At 39.2% G+C, this 15,982-nt stretch overlaps 1 protein-coding gene across 4 annotated transcripts in view; it reads right to left on the bottom strand.

Moving 5' to 3' along the window:
- Nucleotides 1–15,982, bottom strand: part of usp45 (ubiquitin specific peptidase 45) — a 79,793-nt gene that overhangs the window by 10,679 nt on the left and 53,132 nt on the right. For 3 of the 4 annotated variants that reach the window (XM_039619448.1, XM_031740226.2, XM_039619450.1), the window contains exons 6-9: nt 11,529–11,677; nt 8,721–8,816; nt 8,378–8,508; nt 692–779 (exon numbers count right to left, since the gene is read on the bottom strand). In XM_039619448.1, the coding sequence (XP_039475382.1) occupies nt 692–779; nt 8,378–8,508; nt 8,721–8,816; nt 11,529–11,677 (464 nt within the window). The remainder of the gene's footprint in view (nt 1–691; nt 780–8,377; nt 8,509–8,720; nt 8,817–11,528; nt 11,678–15,982) is intronic. The other variant, XM_039619449.1, reaches the window with a different exon arrangement.

Raw genomic sequence — 15,982 nt, 5'->3', positions numbered from 1 at the left:
CTTATGTTTTGTTTTTTCCTGACATTAACAGGGTGTACCATAAATTCATCCAGCAGACTCAGACTGTCAAGATGGAGTTCTCTTTGTAAGACTGATGTTTTTGAGACAAGAGTATGGTGAAGACTTGAACTGCAGTGCCAGCAACTTTGATCCAGCACACACAAGTTTTGTGTGGCAAAAAGAACAAAATTCTCACTTCCCCAGAATTTAAATTTAGGTTAAAAGGTCAATTTTTGGACACACTGCAGGTGATTCAACACCCATCACAAAGCATAAATGTAAGGGGACAGAAAGGGACTTCCACAAAGTGAGCTAAAAACAGCAGATAATCTGGAAACAGAAAAGACTGAAGGAATCGACGGGGCAGACGAAAATTAAATCTTGTGTTTTTGTATCACATATTTCCTAGTCAGCACAAAACTATACCTAAGCACACTGAAACTAAAACATAAATCTATTGCCTTAATGTTTGCTATAACCATAATATGTATTCATGTTGTTCATATTTTCTGCAAATTTGATTGATACAAAATGTTCTAAATGCACCTGAATGAAGATGACAAAAATAAACCACTTTGTGCTTGATTGAAGAACATAATATAACAAAACATCGCCCAATTCTTATTCTGGTCTTAGAAAAATCATATGGATTATTGAAATACATGAAAGCCTATTATGTATGAAGGCCTACTTTAGTTTCTTCTACTCGTATGGAGTCCAGTAAGTAGTGCAGAAGCTCCTGGCTGTCTTGTTGTTGGTAGCCCTTGAAGCATGGAGCTCTGGAGAAAAACAGAAAAAAATTAGTTTTTTTTTTAAAAAAAAAAAAACAAAAACAAAACAAAAAAAACAAAACAAAATAAACAAACAACAAAAAAAACCAGAGAAAACAAAGTTAAGACTAACTGAAAGATGGATGTTTGTGAAAATACAGTGACAACATCAAACGTGGGAGTGAATCTGACTCAAAAGATTCTGTTGTTTGTGCACAAAAACTGAACATGTTATCAAGTCTAGAAGAAAACCACTGAACACAAAGCAATTAGAATCCATGGCAAAACATGCAAAAAGAAGAAACCGTTCGTCAAGGTCTCTCAAGAGTTTTCACTGCTGGATCTGTGAAATCCTATCTGCCACTATAACTCCTCCTTTCACAATCCAGGTGGACGCAGTATAAAGCTTATATACTTAAAGGATCAACAAACAATTTGTTAAAGTTATTTTGGTGGACAGAATATTTTCTTCATACAGTCATGTTAGCAGAAACCCAAACAAGACATTTTGAGTTGTCCCTAGAAATAATTTAAAACCAGAACATCAATGACAGAGTAGCTCATTAGGCTCATGACCCAAGACAATTCACAGATTTTAAATGTTTGTGCAGGGAAGAAAGAAAGCAACAAGTTCACTTGTCACTGGTTGGTTCTAATGCGTAATATAATGAGAATTAAAATCCACCAAGAAGTCGAGGACGCTTGGAAACAGTCATATGCAGGATCTTATGTTAACAACTTCACAAAATGGTCTGAATAGAATATTGTTCAGTACATGATAATTGGGTGCTCATAAAAGCACAAAAACGACCTTGAGCTTGAGCACAGGTTGGGTGAACTCACACACAGCGATCACATGTTTGATTATATTCTGACCAAAACTGTAGGAGGAGGAGCGATTTTAGTGAATGTGAACAGACCACCAGATGAGCTATAACTCCACCTGCAGAAACTCCATTACCAGGATGAACACCTATTTGCTACTAGCAAATGAACTGTGTAAAAGCAGCCCCCCCCCCAGATAAAATTAAACACTTCTTTTTGTGAAAGCAATTGCTTATTACTCTGAACTTCAATAAATTATAAATTCATTATACTTTATTATAAAAAATTATACTAGATGGAAAAAAAAATGTTTAAATAAGTCTTATTAAATGCCATTCTTCCATCCATAAAAAGTAAAAAATAAATAAAATGAAGTTCTCCAAGCAATATAATAAGAGGTTCATAGGTAAGTCATCACTCCTCTATGTTGGATACTTCCACAAAATTAACTTTCTGCTGTGCACAAACCTTCTTGGTAAAGCGGAACGGACACCATTAGAGTGGTTAGAGGGGAGGCTCTCCTTGGCTCCGACCCCTGGCTGTCCACGGTGAAGCAGATGTGAGGACAGATGCCAGGGGCAGATGGGTAGCCAAGGTTGGAGCCACTGCAACCTGTTGGGCCGAGGCAACCACATAACCAAAGGACAGGTTTGTTCAACAGGCACAACACATACTGAGAGGCCACATTCCTGATTAGACAACATTGAGGGTGTTCAGAGGTGGGGAGTGGGTAGCAGTGGGTTAACTCCTTTCAGGCCATTGTGGAAGATCTTTTGCTATGCTATGATCTTTGTATGTTAAGTTTCTTTGCTTGCCAAAATGTTCTGAATAGGAATGCTGCACACCTGTTTCTGTTTGATGAAAGCAGTTAATCCTATAATAATTATTAAAAAGGAATGGAAAAAAAGGAAAAATCCTAATTCTACTTATGTGGGAAGATCACTCAGACCAAAACAGCTTTTTACACCCTTGACACGTTGCCCTGAACAAATGCATGTCCATAGCTAGGAGAAAATGGCCAAGCACCTGTCTTCAACACAGGTCAGAAACTGTAAATCTGGAGGAGATCAAAGTTGCCCGACGTACTTGCATCTTATCCTAATCTCTGTCTTTCATGCCTCTTTTTGTGCAAACAGAAGGCAACGTACAGGGGTGAAGATGGTATAGAGCATATGTTATTTACTGGCAAGCCTCCAACGAGAGCAGCAAGTAAAGGAATGCCTCCATCTAGCTTTGCTAACTGAATTTGTTGATCAACTAAAAGAGAGAAATATGAAGACAAAACAGAGGGGAGAATGTGTGAGGCAGAAAAAAAAGGGGGGGAAAAAGAGAGAGGCAGTGAAAAAGAAAAAAAAAATGAATGCGCATGGTTGGTATCAGTGGGAATGAAGAGGTCTGGAAGTTCATCCCAGTGGAGACAAAGCAGAAGGGCCCCGTAGCCCTGCTCTCAATCTGGCCAATACAAACAGCTGCGGTGCTAACACAATTAATAGCCGGATGAGTTAGTACCAGACACAAGGCCACACAAGCTCCCCCCAAGTCGAACACACACACCCACACACACAGTTAACATGTTTATTATTATTAATCCTTTACTCTTAGACAGCTTTAAAACATTGCAGTTCAATGTTTGCATTCACTGCAGTTTTTAAACACTAAGAATAATTTCAAATTAAAAATAATAAACATTTGTTGTCACTCTGAGAACATTGTTACTTTAACTACTGACTTCACTAATGGGAAATTTAAGACAAAACTCCCTGAAAAATTCATTCTGACTACATGGATTTATCTGCACCCTCGCTGATGCTGACATACTAGTGCTGTATAAGAGAAAGAAAACTCATATATCATGACACAGTAACGTATTTAAAGGTCCATTCGTCAAGAGAAATGGCACAATGTTTGAAACTGTAACATAAAAAGATTTTATGCCTATTGAAATATTCCATAAAAATTCTAGTGCAACAGGGAAAAAAATATCACTGAACAGCCATCAAAGATTGGCTTTGTACATTTAATTCATATTTTTCTGGTTTTGATCATGAAGCTCTCAACATCATTATTCTAAGGTGTCCTGTGTTCACAAACCAGATACAGAGCAGAGGGAAAGGATGTAAAGTTTCAATGCCAGCTTTGAATATGTGCACATGTCAAAATTATTATTCTTATTTTTATACCAACTCTGAATCTGTCTCCCTACTTTTAATGTGGTGTGTGCTGTATGTGCATGTGACCTGGATGCCAGCACTAGATGGAATCCATTGTTGTCATGTGCTATTTCTATCAGGGATGAAAGGCTTCGCACAAGGCTTATTTATGAACAATTTTTGAAAGATGTGAGTATGTGGACACAGTACACGGACAGAGAAGAGAGCCAGCATACTTTTCATTTTTTTGCACCACAAGAGTGTCCAGTGGCTGTCCTGAAAATGGAATCAGTCCTTGAAAGAAGCAGGTGTCGATGAATGCCCTCTGTGTGGCCTTTTTGTCCAGATTGAGCATTACACATGTGTAGAGAGTGCATCCAGATACAGTGATGGACATTAATGATGAAAATTCTCAAAAAATTGTCATTTTTAATACTTAAGACATTTGTAGTCCAGGTCCAAAAAGGAAAACAGATAAACAGTTGTGTCTGTAATTATTTTTTTTCCCTGTTGTGCCACTGACTGGCTTTGTAGTACACTGGGTACAAGCTGGGACCCTCCCTGGCACCAGATACAGAGTGTGGTGCTGGCCGTCCGACACACACTGCTTTGGCACTGGTCTGAGCACAGACCAGACCCCTTGCTGTTGGCAGGAGGACGAGGAAGCAAGCTGTGGGGTACTCAGCTGGTTAAGGTCAAATCCATGTGAACACACGCACATTTAACACAAAAATGGGCTCAACTGTAGGATGAGCTGAGTAGAGTAGCTTGACTCATATGGCTGTTTCAAGGTGTCGGAAACAGACTGTGTTTGTCATTATAATCAGAAGATTAGTGCTGTTTATTCCAACTTCTACCTTACTTTCAAAGCACAACTGCTCCAGCCTGCAGATTTACTTCCGTTTACAGAGAGTAAAGCCTAAATCAGAGTCTGCTCTGCATGGGAATACTGTAAAACACTGGATCAGCCATGGCTATAATCAATTGACCCCTGCAAAGTAGGGTCCCGGTGCTGAAAAAACATTTAAACTGCCCTGATCACAGACTGAAGGCCCCATTATGCAGTGTGCTAACACAAACATACTGGGAAAGACTGATAAAGAAATGATAAAAGCGCTGTTAGCCCCCCGCAGGCCAAGGGCAGACCCAATCCTCTTTGAGTGAGAAGAGCTTGCAGAGGATGGCAGGACATTTTCAGAGTACAGCTATTGTAAAGGTCATTACAACAGAAAAAAAATGTCCCAGTAAACAGGAGCAGTTCTTGGCCTTGGCCTTTCAGATCAAAAACTTTAGGCCTGAGTAAATGTAGATCCTTGACAAAAACCCCAAAACAAACAAAAGAATCCCACAACAAAACACAAAACAAGCCCCCCCACCCCCCCCAAAAAAAACCCCAAAAGAAAACAAAACCCATCATTAAAAATAAATATATATTGAACACTACATACACCCTGAAAGGAATCTGCTGCAATGGCGATGGGAAGTGGGCGACACCCAAGAAAACTTTCTCTCAATTCTCAGTACAATTCCAGGTGACAGTACATTTTAGATAACGCCTGGGTGAACACACCTAAATCAAATGAGTAGTTCATTATCAGGCCCAGACCACTGATGAACCCATTTGACTGTCCACACATCTAAAACCTGCAGGACGGCCCTCCAGCCTGGACTTTGACAAAGAGGCTCACCCAGACCACTGGAACCTGACTGTCCACAAACAAACGGCCGTCAGCTTCAAAGCGATGTGTGACGAATGTGTTACTTCAGTAGGCATCTTTCTTGATGAGTTTATGTTCTGGTTTGTTAGTTTTAAGTCTTCCTGATTACAACAAGACAATTTTGTCTTCATTAGAGTGAAAAAGGAAGCTAAAGCAGGGAATGCTTTAGGGCAAGGCTACCTCATCACAGATAAGTCTCTGCTGTATGAGTGTACAGTGTCCCTCACTTTTTGAATTGGATAATTTGGCTTCAAGACATCAAGATGGCGATGCAAAAACTGTCAGCCCCAGGTTTCCCGTTAGAGCCAGCTAGGAGGTGACGTCACAGTAGTTATGTCTAGCTTTCATCATCAGTCCACATAAACAGAAGAAGAAAGAGAATCTGCTTTCAGCTGCTTCCTTGCCATAAACAAGGGGTTCACCAAAACGAATAGCTCTGCACGTTTGATTTGACGTAACCCTGAAGGGGATTTATGTCTCTGGCTGGAGTAGAACCAGCAACTTTTCACTTGCTAAGTGAATGTGTTAACCACTACACCATGGGATGCAAAAAGTCTACATAAACATCATACCTGTAAAAGGCTACAACATGCCTTACATGTCTATCTATATCTCTCTATCTATTAGATTATGTGAATTGAATTTACCTAAAAAAAAGGTTATAAAAACAAAACATTGATGATGAAGTGCATCAAATATTATTGTCATTGGCAATAGACATGAACACTGTAATTGAGCAATAAAAATGTGTTTTTTAAAATAAAATATCCTCTGTTTCCCACCTCTTTGCCATTTGAAGCATAAAAACAATGTATTAAATCTGTCATTTTACTGTACTACAACAAAGTTGTATGGAAAAAAGAATAAATTAATCATTTGATACAGTTTAAACAAAGAGTAGCATAAAGTGTGGTGAAGCTTAAAGTCAAATCTGTCTATTCAAATGCATGTTAGTGGAATAGATTAGTTCTTCTTGAAATTAGACATGTATGAGTGCATAAGAGTGTGCAGTGCTTGCTGTCTGAATGCACAATTGCCTGCACGCGTTGCAGGGCGAGGTGGTGCCAGGTGAGGTGGCATCTCACATACACACACTACACAAACACACACAGAGGTCTGTCTGATAAAAGCTAGGTACCAGAATAACTGTAAAAGCCGCACCAGAGAACGATCCAGTCATCCAACGTCAAATGCTCTGGTCATCCACCTGCACTACTAAACAGTGTGGGACCCCAGCCCCCCTCCATACATACAAACACGGTGGACCCAACCAGCAGGGTACCAAGCTCAAACAATAAGTCAGCCAACCAGACATCCACACTTTTCATGTAAGAGCAAGGTCTGCCTGCCTGTCACACAGTCTGTCAGACCTTGGATCAAATGCGACACAGGTGGCACAGCCATGTGGAGAGAAGCAGGAGAACTACAAATGGCTAGCTACAGTGGTACAGTGATTTGAGTGCATGTTCCGTGTACGTCAAGGTTAGTGTGTGTGAAAGGCATTCAGCAGAGACCATGTGCTACTGGGGTCTGGCTGGTTAAAAGTGTGCACTGCTGCAGTAAAGGGATGAAAGCAGGTGGAAGCTGTGGCTCCTGCAGTGGTGATGGAGAACACTAATTATGGTGTATTCTGATGGCTTCACTGACCCTGAAACCAAACACTGGCAGGAGACTGAAGCTGGTGCATCATGATTGGCATCATGATTCAAAATGGCGATTTTCAGGTCCGTGCAAGTACTTACACAATTTGAGTTGTTTTTTCAGAGTTCAAAAATGTTTTTATTGAATTTTGCACAAAGATTTGTCAAAAAAACTCTGTATAGTATTTGTCCATACACAATTTTGCTAAACATTTGTTTATGACAAACAATTTCAACTTTTTAGCAGGATGGAAGTGGTATGTCCCGTCTGTGCTCCAGTTTCAAGTACTATTTTCAGACACATGCACTTTACTTGAGTTGTTTTTTTCTGACTACTTTTTGCTTTTACTCCCTACATTTTTTAAATATTTGTGAGTTTTTATTGATTATTTTGCACAAAGTATTTGCATTAGGAGCGTTACAACATTCCTGAAAAACAAACAAACTGGCATTTATATGTATAGTATTTGTCCATACACAATTTTGCTAAACATTTGAGACAAACATTTATGACAAACAATTTCAACTCCTCAAAGTTGTAGCAGGATGGAAGTGGTATGTCCAGATTCTCCTGACTGAAGTTTGGTCCGTTTACACATAGCTTGCTTTGTCCAGTTTCACGTAACTTTTACAAAAAGTACTTGTGTTGCTAGCGATCACGTAGCACATCATTATATACCAGCTAGCCCAACTGCTTCTTCATTTATGTTGGAAGTGATAGCAGAGCTGTACGCTTGAATTTTCTCAGAAATCTCTCAGTCAGAACATGCTATATCATGCTTAGGTAGCTAGCGAAACTAGCGAGCTAACTTCCGCTAACTTCTAACTCCGTTAAATATAATAAATTCTGTTTTCATGGATGCCTGGATGTTGCACCTGGTAAAGCAGCCACGCTTGATCATTTTATTAAAGATGAAAGATTTTAGACAGTTTTAACTCTCAGTGATGCTGCAGTGTTTGTTTGACTTTGGGACCTGAAGAGCACGGAGTTTAGGACCCAGATCACTCCCAGATTTACCAGCACTTTAGGCCGACAAATACGGCAATAAGACAGCCCGCTTGCATGCTCTACAAAAAGGTGCTTTGATGTGTATCTGATTATTATTGCTTGCTAGCATCTATCGCGATTTTCATTTTCTTACTCGTTGCCTAACATTATACCGGTGCTACCCTACTACCAAGCTCTGAGATGTTCCCCACAGATGAGGGGACACATAAAGCAGAGGCTCTGGGTTCACAGGAAGTAGCAGGTGATATGAAAGGCTGCGCCTTACTTTTGGCAGAGTTGGTTGAAGAGGATTTTGGGATTGACACAGCCTTTCCCTGGATCCTTCATGTTGTGGAGGAAGGCAAACATGGCAGCAGTCAAGGGTTCTGGACTGGGCAGCACTACTGTTAGTGGACTCTGGAATAAGAAGAACACATGAAAGTAACACATGTTGTTCTTATTTGAAATAATTAGTAGCTTGTTTATGAAATAAGGCCAGAAATACAGAAAACATGTAAATACTTCAATTTTAACTACTACTAAGTTCTAACAGCATTCTAAAATTTCTGTACTCATGCATATTAAAATATGCATAATTCTCCTTTATTAATGAGAATAATAAGCTGTACCAGATTTGTCTCTGGAGGGGGGCAGATCCTCAATTTGTACCCCTTCTCCTTCACTTCCTGGATAAGGTCAATGAGCATGTGTGTCTGGGACAGGTTCTGTGAGGAAAACAGAATCATGTTAAGACTGTTAAGTTTGGTCATCGTTTACTAAAGGTGGGACTCGCTTATACAATATTAATGCAGTTTAACATTTTGCAATATACTGAGTATTGCAATAACATCTATTGTGATTTGTCACCTTTTCCCAACTGCAAACTATGTCCTCAAAGTTAGACTTTGTCAGTATCTGTTTCATTCATATTATGGTTTTGTTGCAAATAATTGTTAAGCACACCAACACTGTCACTAAAGCCTGCCATAAATGTTGCCAGTAAGTCTGCTATCAGTCTGTGATTTACTTTGGGTCAAGTTGGCAATTACTTGCAATCATTTATGACAATACAGGAATTAACTGTGATAACTCATTAAAACTCACATGTGAAATTCACATTTAACCATTACATTTGGACTTACAACATTCCTGCTTTATAGGACTATAACCAGTATACTACCAGTTGGCAGCCAGTTTAATCCTATGGAGTTGTCCTAAGTGACAAAGACTCATTCAGACTGATGGCAACATGGTGGCAATCTGTCTGTATTTATGAATTAAACAGAAATTATTTTCACACTTTAGACAATCTTTCAGAGGGATTGCAGTCGGTTCAAGTCAGACTAGAACTGTTTGCGGAAACATTGCCTCTTGCAATCAAAAGTTGTTGTGAGGATCTAACACTCTCAAGGTCTGGGCAACCATTTACTCACCACAAGATGCAGAATGGGAAAAAAGGGCAATTTTTTAAAATGTAATAAAGATCCTATTTTGTAGTTGTGTGACTGAAGGTAGCTTTGCCAAACCAAGTATGTCCAGTGTTGGATGGTTTTTCGGTTAATTTAAATTAGCTAACATTATCTCAGATGAGGTAAATGAGGTGAGCCCTCTTTTTTTCTAAGTATTAGAATTTATTTAATAAAATATTGATATTTGGTGTCTCTATATCCATACAATATCGCCATGCAAAATAACACAATACCAAGCTGTGTTGATTTTTTCCCCCCCACCATATCTGACACTCTGTCTCTGATTTTAACTGGGTAACAATACTGATCAGGTGCATTAGATCAACTGGTTTTAACTAGAGAATATTGCACATTAAAGAAGTGGCTCCAACTGATCAAAACCACAGATTCTAAGATTTTTTTCATGAGGCAAAGAAACAAGAAAAGCTATAATGTTTTAGAGATATAAAAATGTATCTGCACTTAGCTTGTGGCAATATCATGTAGTCAACTAAAATAGCTGCGCAACAATGTTTCTCCATTTTAGTATGATTTGGAAACTTGTGCCGAGTTTATCACTGAAAAAGGCAAAATTATCTATGATCTGTATGAATTAAATGCAGAGAAGATCCTTGGCGAGGAGATAGCTTGAAGCAGTCATTGTCCCTTCATGTTAGAGAAGCATCTTTTCCTCCCTTTTCAAGAGATATTTGTTTTGTCACATCCTGGCAATAAAGACTGTTGCTATGGAAAACACACAATGGAGCTGGCATTGTGAACACAGACACAGCTCATCCTCTGACAATTATGTGTTTTCACCAGAAAGATTGCAATTTTCAAGGAGACAATACAAACAGACAGGGAGAGGGAGGGAAAAGCATGTAAAGTGCGCTCACTCGAATTTCAATCAACAAGGGAGACCCTGAGGGTGATTAACAAAATGGCGGAAAAAAAACAGCTTCATTGTTGAAGAGGCATGTCAGTTTGCAGTCACCATGACATGACCAGGGAAAAACTGAGGAGGGCTCTATTGCTGTGCTGTGCTGTGAACATGCTCTGCACCAACCGAGTGCCAGTTGTGTACAGTAAAGTCTGGAAATATTTGGACAGTGATACAAATTACATAATCTTGGCTTTGAATGCCAATATCACATTAACCACAGAGGAATTACAACTATTTTTTGTCCAGAGTCATCCATTTTCAAGGTCTCCAATGTAAGGTCCAAAATAAAATGTCCATTTTAAATACATTGAGTATCCTTTGAAAGCAATGACTCCCTGATCTTTAGAATCCGTGGACCTCCGTAAAGGAGGAGCTTCCTACTTTGTGATGCTTTTTCAGGCCTTTATGCTGTAGTGGTCTTTAGTTGTTTGAGGGTCTTTCTGGCTTTCGGCAGTTTACCAGTATTGCAAGTAAGTGATAGACTTGGCCATTGCAGTAGTTCACTTCATTACCTTCAAAAACGTCTCGATTGCTTTCAGAATATGTTTTAACTTATCTTTGAGTTGCAAACACCAACCAGTCAACACTGTTGAAAGCGAGCTGACAATATAGTTAATATGAGTTTTATTGTCTTTCAGATGATAGTATGCTTCAGGTCACATATCACTTGTTTGCATCTTGTGGTGAAACCTCTGTATTTTTTCCCTCCTGCACAGTGTTCTTCATATGGCTGCATGTTCACAAGCAGTTCTTCTTTACCATAGAAAGGACACTACGATCATCCACCACTCCTGTCTTCCACAGATGTCCAGGAGTTCATGCACATTTACCATCTATGGTTTCTTTCTTTTTAAAGGATGCCACTGTTGTCACTTTCATTGGGAGCTGTATGTCAAAAACAATGCTTCTGAATATTTTAGTGTTCTGTTAATGGCAACAGTTTCTCAGTTCTTGAGTTCTGACCCAATATTATAAAAAGAGTAAGATTCAAGTTAAAAAAAAAAATCATCAAGGACAAGTAACAGAAACAGAATAGCAATACAAACCTGCATAACAGCATTGAAGAAGCAGGTGTTGCCAAGGTTATTGATTCCCTTAACAGGGACCAAAGCACTGCTGACTGAGCTCTTGCCTTTTGGCGGGTCAGCATAATCTGGTGGTTCTTCTCTGAGTTTTATGATCTTGGGTGATACTGCTGGAACACAAAAAACAAAGAGGTACAGTAAAAGGCTATAAGTTAGAGTTAAATGACAGTATTATAATGTGCACATGGTTTTGAATTAAACCTTAATATTATTTTTCATAACAAGACTGAAGTCAAGATGCAGCAAGTGAGGTGGGGGTCTTGAACAAATTTCCATTGTCCTGGAATACTGGCCAAAAAAAAGAAGAAGACTTTGCCTTGCAACAAAACTGGGACTGGGAGTAGGGTATTGGGATGGCAGCTGGAAGGAGAGCTGGGTCATTTGGGAAAGCAGATGACAGCTGTAGAAGTTTCCGCTGGTTAGTGGTGGAGCAGTGGGGGCTGGGGTTGGAGAGATGGCTCTCAAGAGCCAGCTGTTACTCCTGATCACCAATGAAAACTAACCTTCCACAGAAAGTAAGACACAGATGGTCAGAATCTAACAGTGGCATACAGCTTGCTGGGGACAGACTAGAGTTAGTGTTGGAGCAGTGTGGCTTGATGGCGTGCTAGCAATATAGCTAACACCATGATGGGTCAACAATAACACGTTACTGACACGTGCTAGTCTTCTTCACTAGTTAACTTATTGTTCTTAACATGACATCTTACTTTTGGAGTTTATCATGGTAAAAATCATGAATAAATAAACACAAATATGTGACAGTTGCAGCTTCTTCAGGTAAAACACAGCTGTTGTTCGGAAACAAACGCCTATGTGGGAACACACCATAATCCTCTACAGATTGGCTTTTTTAATTTATCAGCCTCAGGCACAGAAAGAGGTCTACACAGTGAACCAGCAGTAATGAGGATACCAAAGTAGCCATTATCAACTCCCTAAAACGATCACTGTACACAGCTGAATACTGAAATGAGAAACAATGAATGTGTTCTGTTTGGTATTAAAGAAGAAAATAAACTATTTTAAATGCTAAACAATAACCAAGCCAGGAATGAGACACACAAGCAACTCAAAAATGTACTACTCTTTAATTAACATTACCTGTTTGCAGTGAAGAATGAGAACATATTTCAGTCAGAGTGCATTTAATTTGTCAAATTAATTTATGAATATTTTGAAAGATTTATCTATTTGTTTATATGTCAGGAGAAAGCTTTTCTTTAAATTTCTCCAATGATCTGGAAACTTGATGTTAATCATATTTTTTTCTATTTAGTCCTAGTACTTTGGGATTTTCATTAACAGGATCTGATTTTCTGCCTTAAACAGTACTGGGCAAAAACATTGAGCCACCGTTCATTTCTTTATATTTTGCTTCCCAGCAGCCAAACTTTCTTGTAATCTTTTAAATTGGCCTTGAGCAATAGTTCTCCAGGCTTTTTGAAACTCTTGCAAAGTTTTTCTTTGGACATTGGCTCTTTTTTCACTCATTTTTTAGAGGAATGTTTTTTTGTTTTTGTTTATTTCTTTGTTAATCCACTTAAAAAAAAAAAAAGAATAGAATAGAATAGAATAGAATTCAAATGCACCTAAATTAAGGATGAACCAGTGTTGTATCCATACATAACAGTTAACTGTAATAGCAGCCTGTCGCAATAAACAATTTGTTTCCTTTTCTTCAGTAGAATCTATGAAAGTCAGAATCACAGTTTTAACAGGTATATAAAGAAACTTTTTGCACCAGCAAGGTGATTACCAAAGAGCTATTAGCTGAAAACTTGGTAAAAAATATCTATGCACCTAAGAAGTCATCATAGCTCAAAAAGAAATATGATGCATCTGACCCTTCAGTTCATCCATCTACTGTTCACTAAAGCCTCATCAGAAATGGTCTCACTGGAAGCGTTGCTGGCAGTTAGCCATTCTTAAGGAACGGAAACAGGGAGAAAAGGCTTAGGTAGGCAAAATTATACAAGAACTGGACTGAAAATCAGTGGCAACAGTTCTGATGGAGTGATGAATCAATATGTGAAATTATTAATCAAAATTTTGTCAGTATTTACAGAGGAGGTCAGGAAAGAGGTACCACAATGTCTACAGCCATCTTATAAGCATGCTGGAGGCTCTGTCATGGTTTAATGCTACATTTCAGAGGATTGTGTTGGAGAGCTTCTTAAAAATAATGAGCACATGAGCTTGTTAGAATTGTACAAACCCAGTTTTTGACTTGTATTCTGTACTTTCCTTTATGTTTGCACATGTTTAAATAAATCGCAACAACCATTTCCCATTTTTCTAGAAAAATAGTAAAAATAGTATAGTATATATAGAAATAGTGGCCCAAGTCTTTTGCCCAGTACGCTATAGTGAGGCAGATCATCTTATAGAGATTTTAAAAAATGTTACATGATTCTCCCCCCACCCCACCAGAGTAAGGCAGTAAGTGATAGAAGTCAACAGGGACAATCCCTGTTATGACCAAGACTGCAGCAATCTTTCAAATTGGGTTTGTAAAAAGCTAAAATATATTTTTTGATGCAGTACAGGACATTTGACATATGCCATTTGCATTACGCTCTGAATGGCATCCATATTAACGTTGAGAATTGAATTCTTTTTAATAGTAGTCAGTCCTCAGTGTAAAGAATTTGTGAATACACCAGCATGATTTAAAAAAAAAAAAAAAAATCAAATAGTTTGTTATTGTAGTATTCAAAAAATTCAGAGTCAAAGGATTTTCATGTCATTTTAATCTTATTTAAAAAATATTGCTGAACAGCAGTTATAACAGTTGACGTAAAAAAAAAAAAAATTCAATGAGTTTCCTACTGCATAGAAAATATAACCTCTCTTCTGAGCTGATAATAAGACATTTCATTACAAAATGGCAAATTCTTGCAGGGACTGATGGAAGCACTTTCAGGTCCAAAGGCTGTTGAGAAATCAAATAATTGCCAAGAAACACAAAGAGAGTTTGGTCCATGAACACTTTATACATATAAGCGAGTCAAGAGAGCAGGCTAGCAGCGAGGTCACTAGCCTGAACCTGCTTATGTCCAAACCGAGAAATTTAATACAACAGTAAACCTTTATAAGAACCTGCACCTTTGCTCTTGCCATTCTCTACCTGAAAACAAAATGGCCCTGCATTTGCACATATTGAATTTATAGAATCACTCTTTGTGCACGTTTACTGAAAAAGCTATTCAACCTACAGCGATAGGTAAGCCCACTCTTGGCCGCTACCAAGCAAGCTTTCCCTCCCCAAGGCCAAGGGCATTAATATGACTGTCCTGGTCACAGTCGGTGGAATGTGAGCCTTGGACTTTTATTTGTGGCTTTAAAAATTTGCATTTTATACTAAATCAAATTCCACTAAACAGTGTCTAAAGAAAAGGTCAGCTTTTCTTTTAGATAGATTTGAGAAGAAATACCACAACAACTCTCTCACAATGCACAGTGCATAGTTTCTTTTTTCCATTGTATTTTCTTGCCTGCACCAATGCTGTTGCCTTAAATTATATTGCTTTAACAGAAAATATTTGGCGCTGATGAGAAATGAAGCAAGCGTATTTAAGCTTGTCCTCTAGTTTTGGGATCAAGAAGGCAGGGGCGAGGTTCAGCTTGTCGGGACAACATGCTGCTGAGACACTCCACCCAGTGGTGCTAAATGCATCTGGCTCTCTGTGCTGGCAACATCTGGAGGCCTATTTTCAATTTCAATATGAAGCCATAAGGGAGCTCCCATATGTCATCACATACAATGCATGGAAAACAAGTGGGGATGAGGAAAGGCCACGGCCTGATCGAAGGGGAAAAAAAAAGAGAAAAAAAAAAAATCTGTGTATTTTTGGAGTTTTGGTGTGAGACTGAGAAGGTGTGAAAAGAGAGATTTACACAAGTATGGACAATTGAGCAGAAGAGATAGTTGAGTGGGAGTAAGAGTGTGTAAATGAGCATGTCTACTTGTTGTGGTATTTGACAGACACAAAAATCAACAAAGTGCAACTTGAGTGCGAGAGCCGAGACCTGCACTTGAGCTAAGAGAGAAGCAGAGGAATGAGGGAATGAAAAGGATGGAATGGGGATGCCGATGGACACACACTGCATCTGGGACCGTCACCCAAGGTAAACAATGTTCAGGGAGCCATCTGGCTGAGACTGGAGGCGGAGGAGGGGGTGGGGGAGCGATGGGCAGAAGAGGGCAGTGTGGGGGGGAGTAGAGGGTGGAGGAAAGGGTTGCGACGAGCACAAGCATATGGAAAAGCAGATTTTTCCTCTCCCCGCAGCAGTCAGCGCAGGCAAATGTCAGCATGAGCTGCATCCACGCTTGACTGTGCTGCACTCGGCACCACCACCTGGCCCTCCTTGCTCAGCCACCGAGTATGGGCAGCAGTGACACTGTGGAGCCT

This window comes from Oreochromis aureus, linkage group 11 (genome assembly GCF_013358895.1).
Source record: "Oreochromis aureus strain Israel breed Guangdong linkage group 11, ZZ_aureus, whole genome shotgun sequence".
NCBI classification, from domain to species: Eukaryota; Metazoa; Chordata; class Actinopteri; order Cichliformes; family Cichlidae; genus Oreochromis; species Oreochromis aureus.
This window is presented reverse-complemented; position numbering and strand designations above follow the sequence as displayed.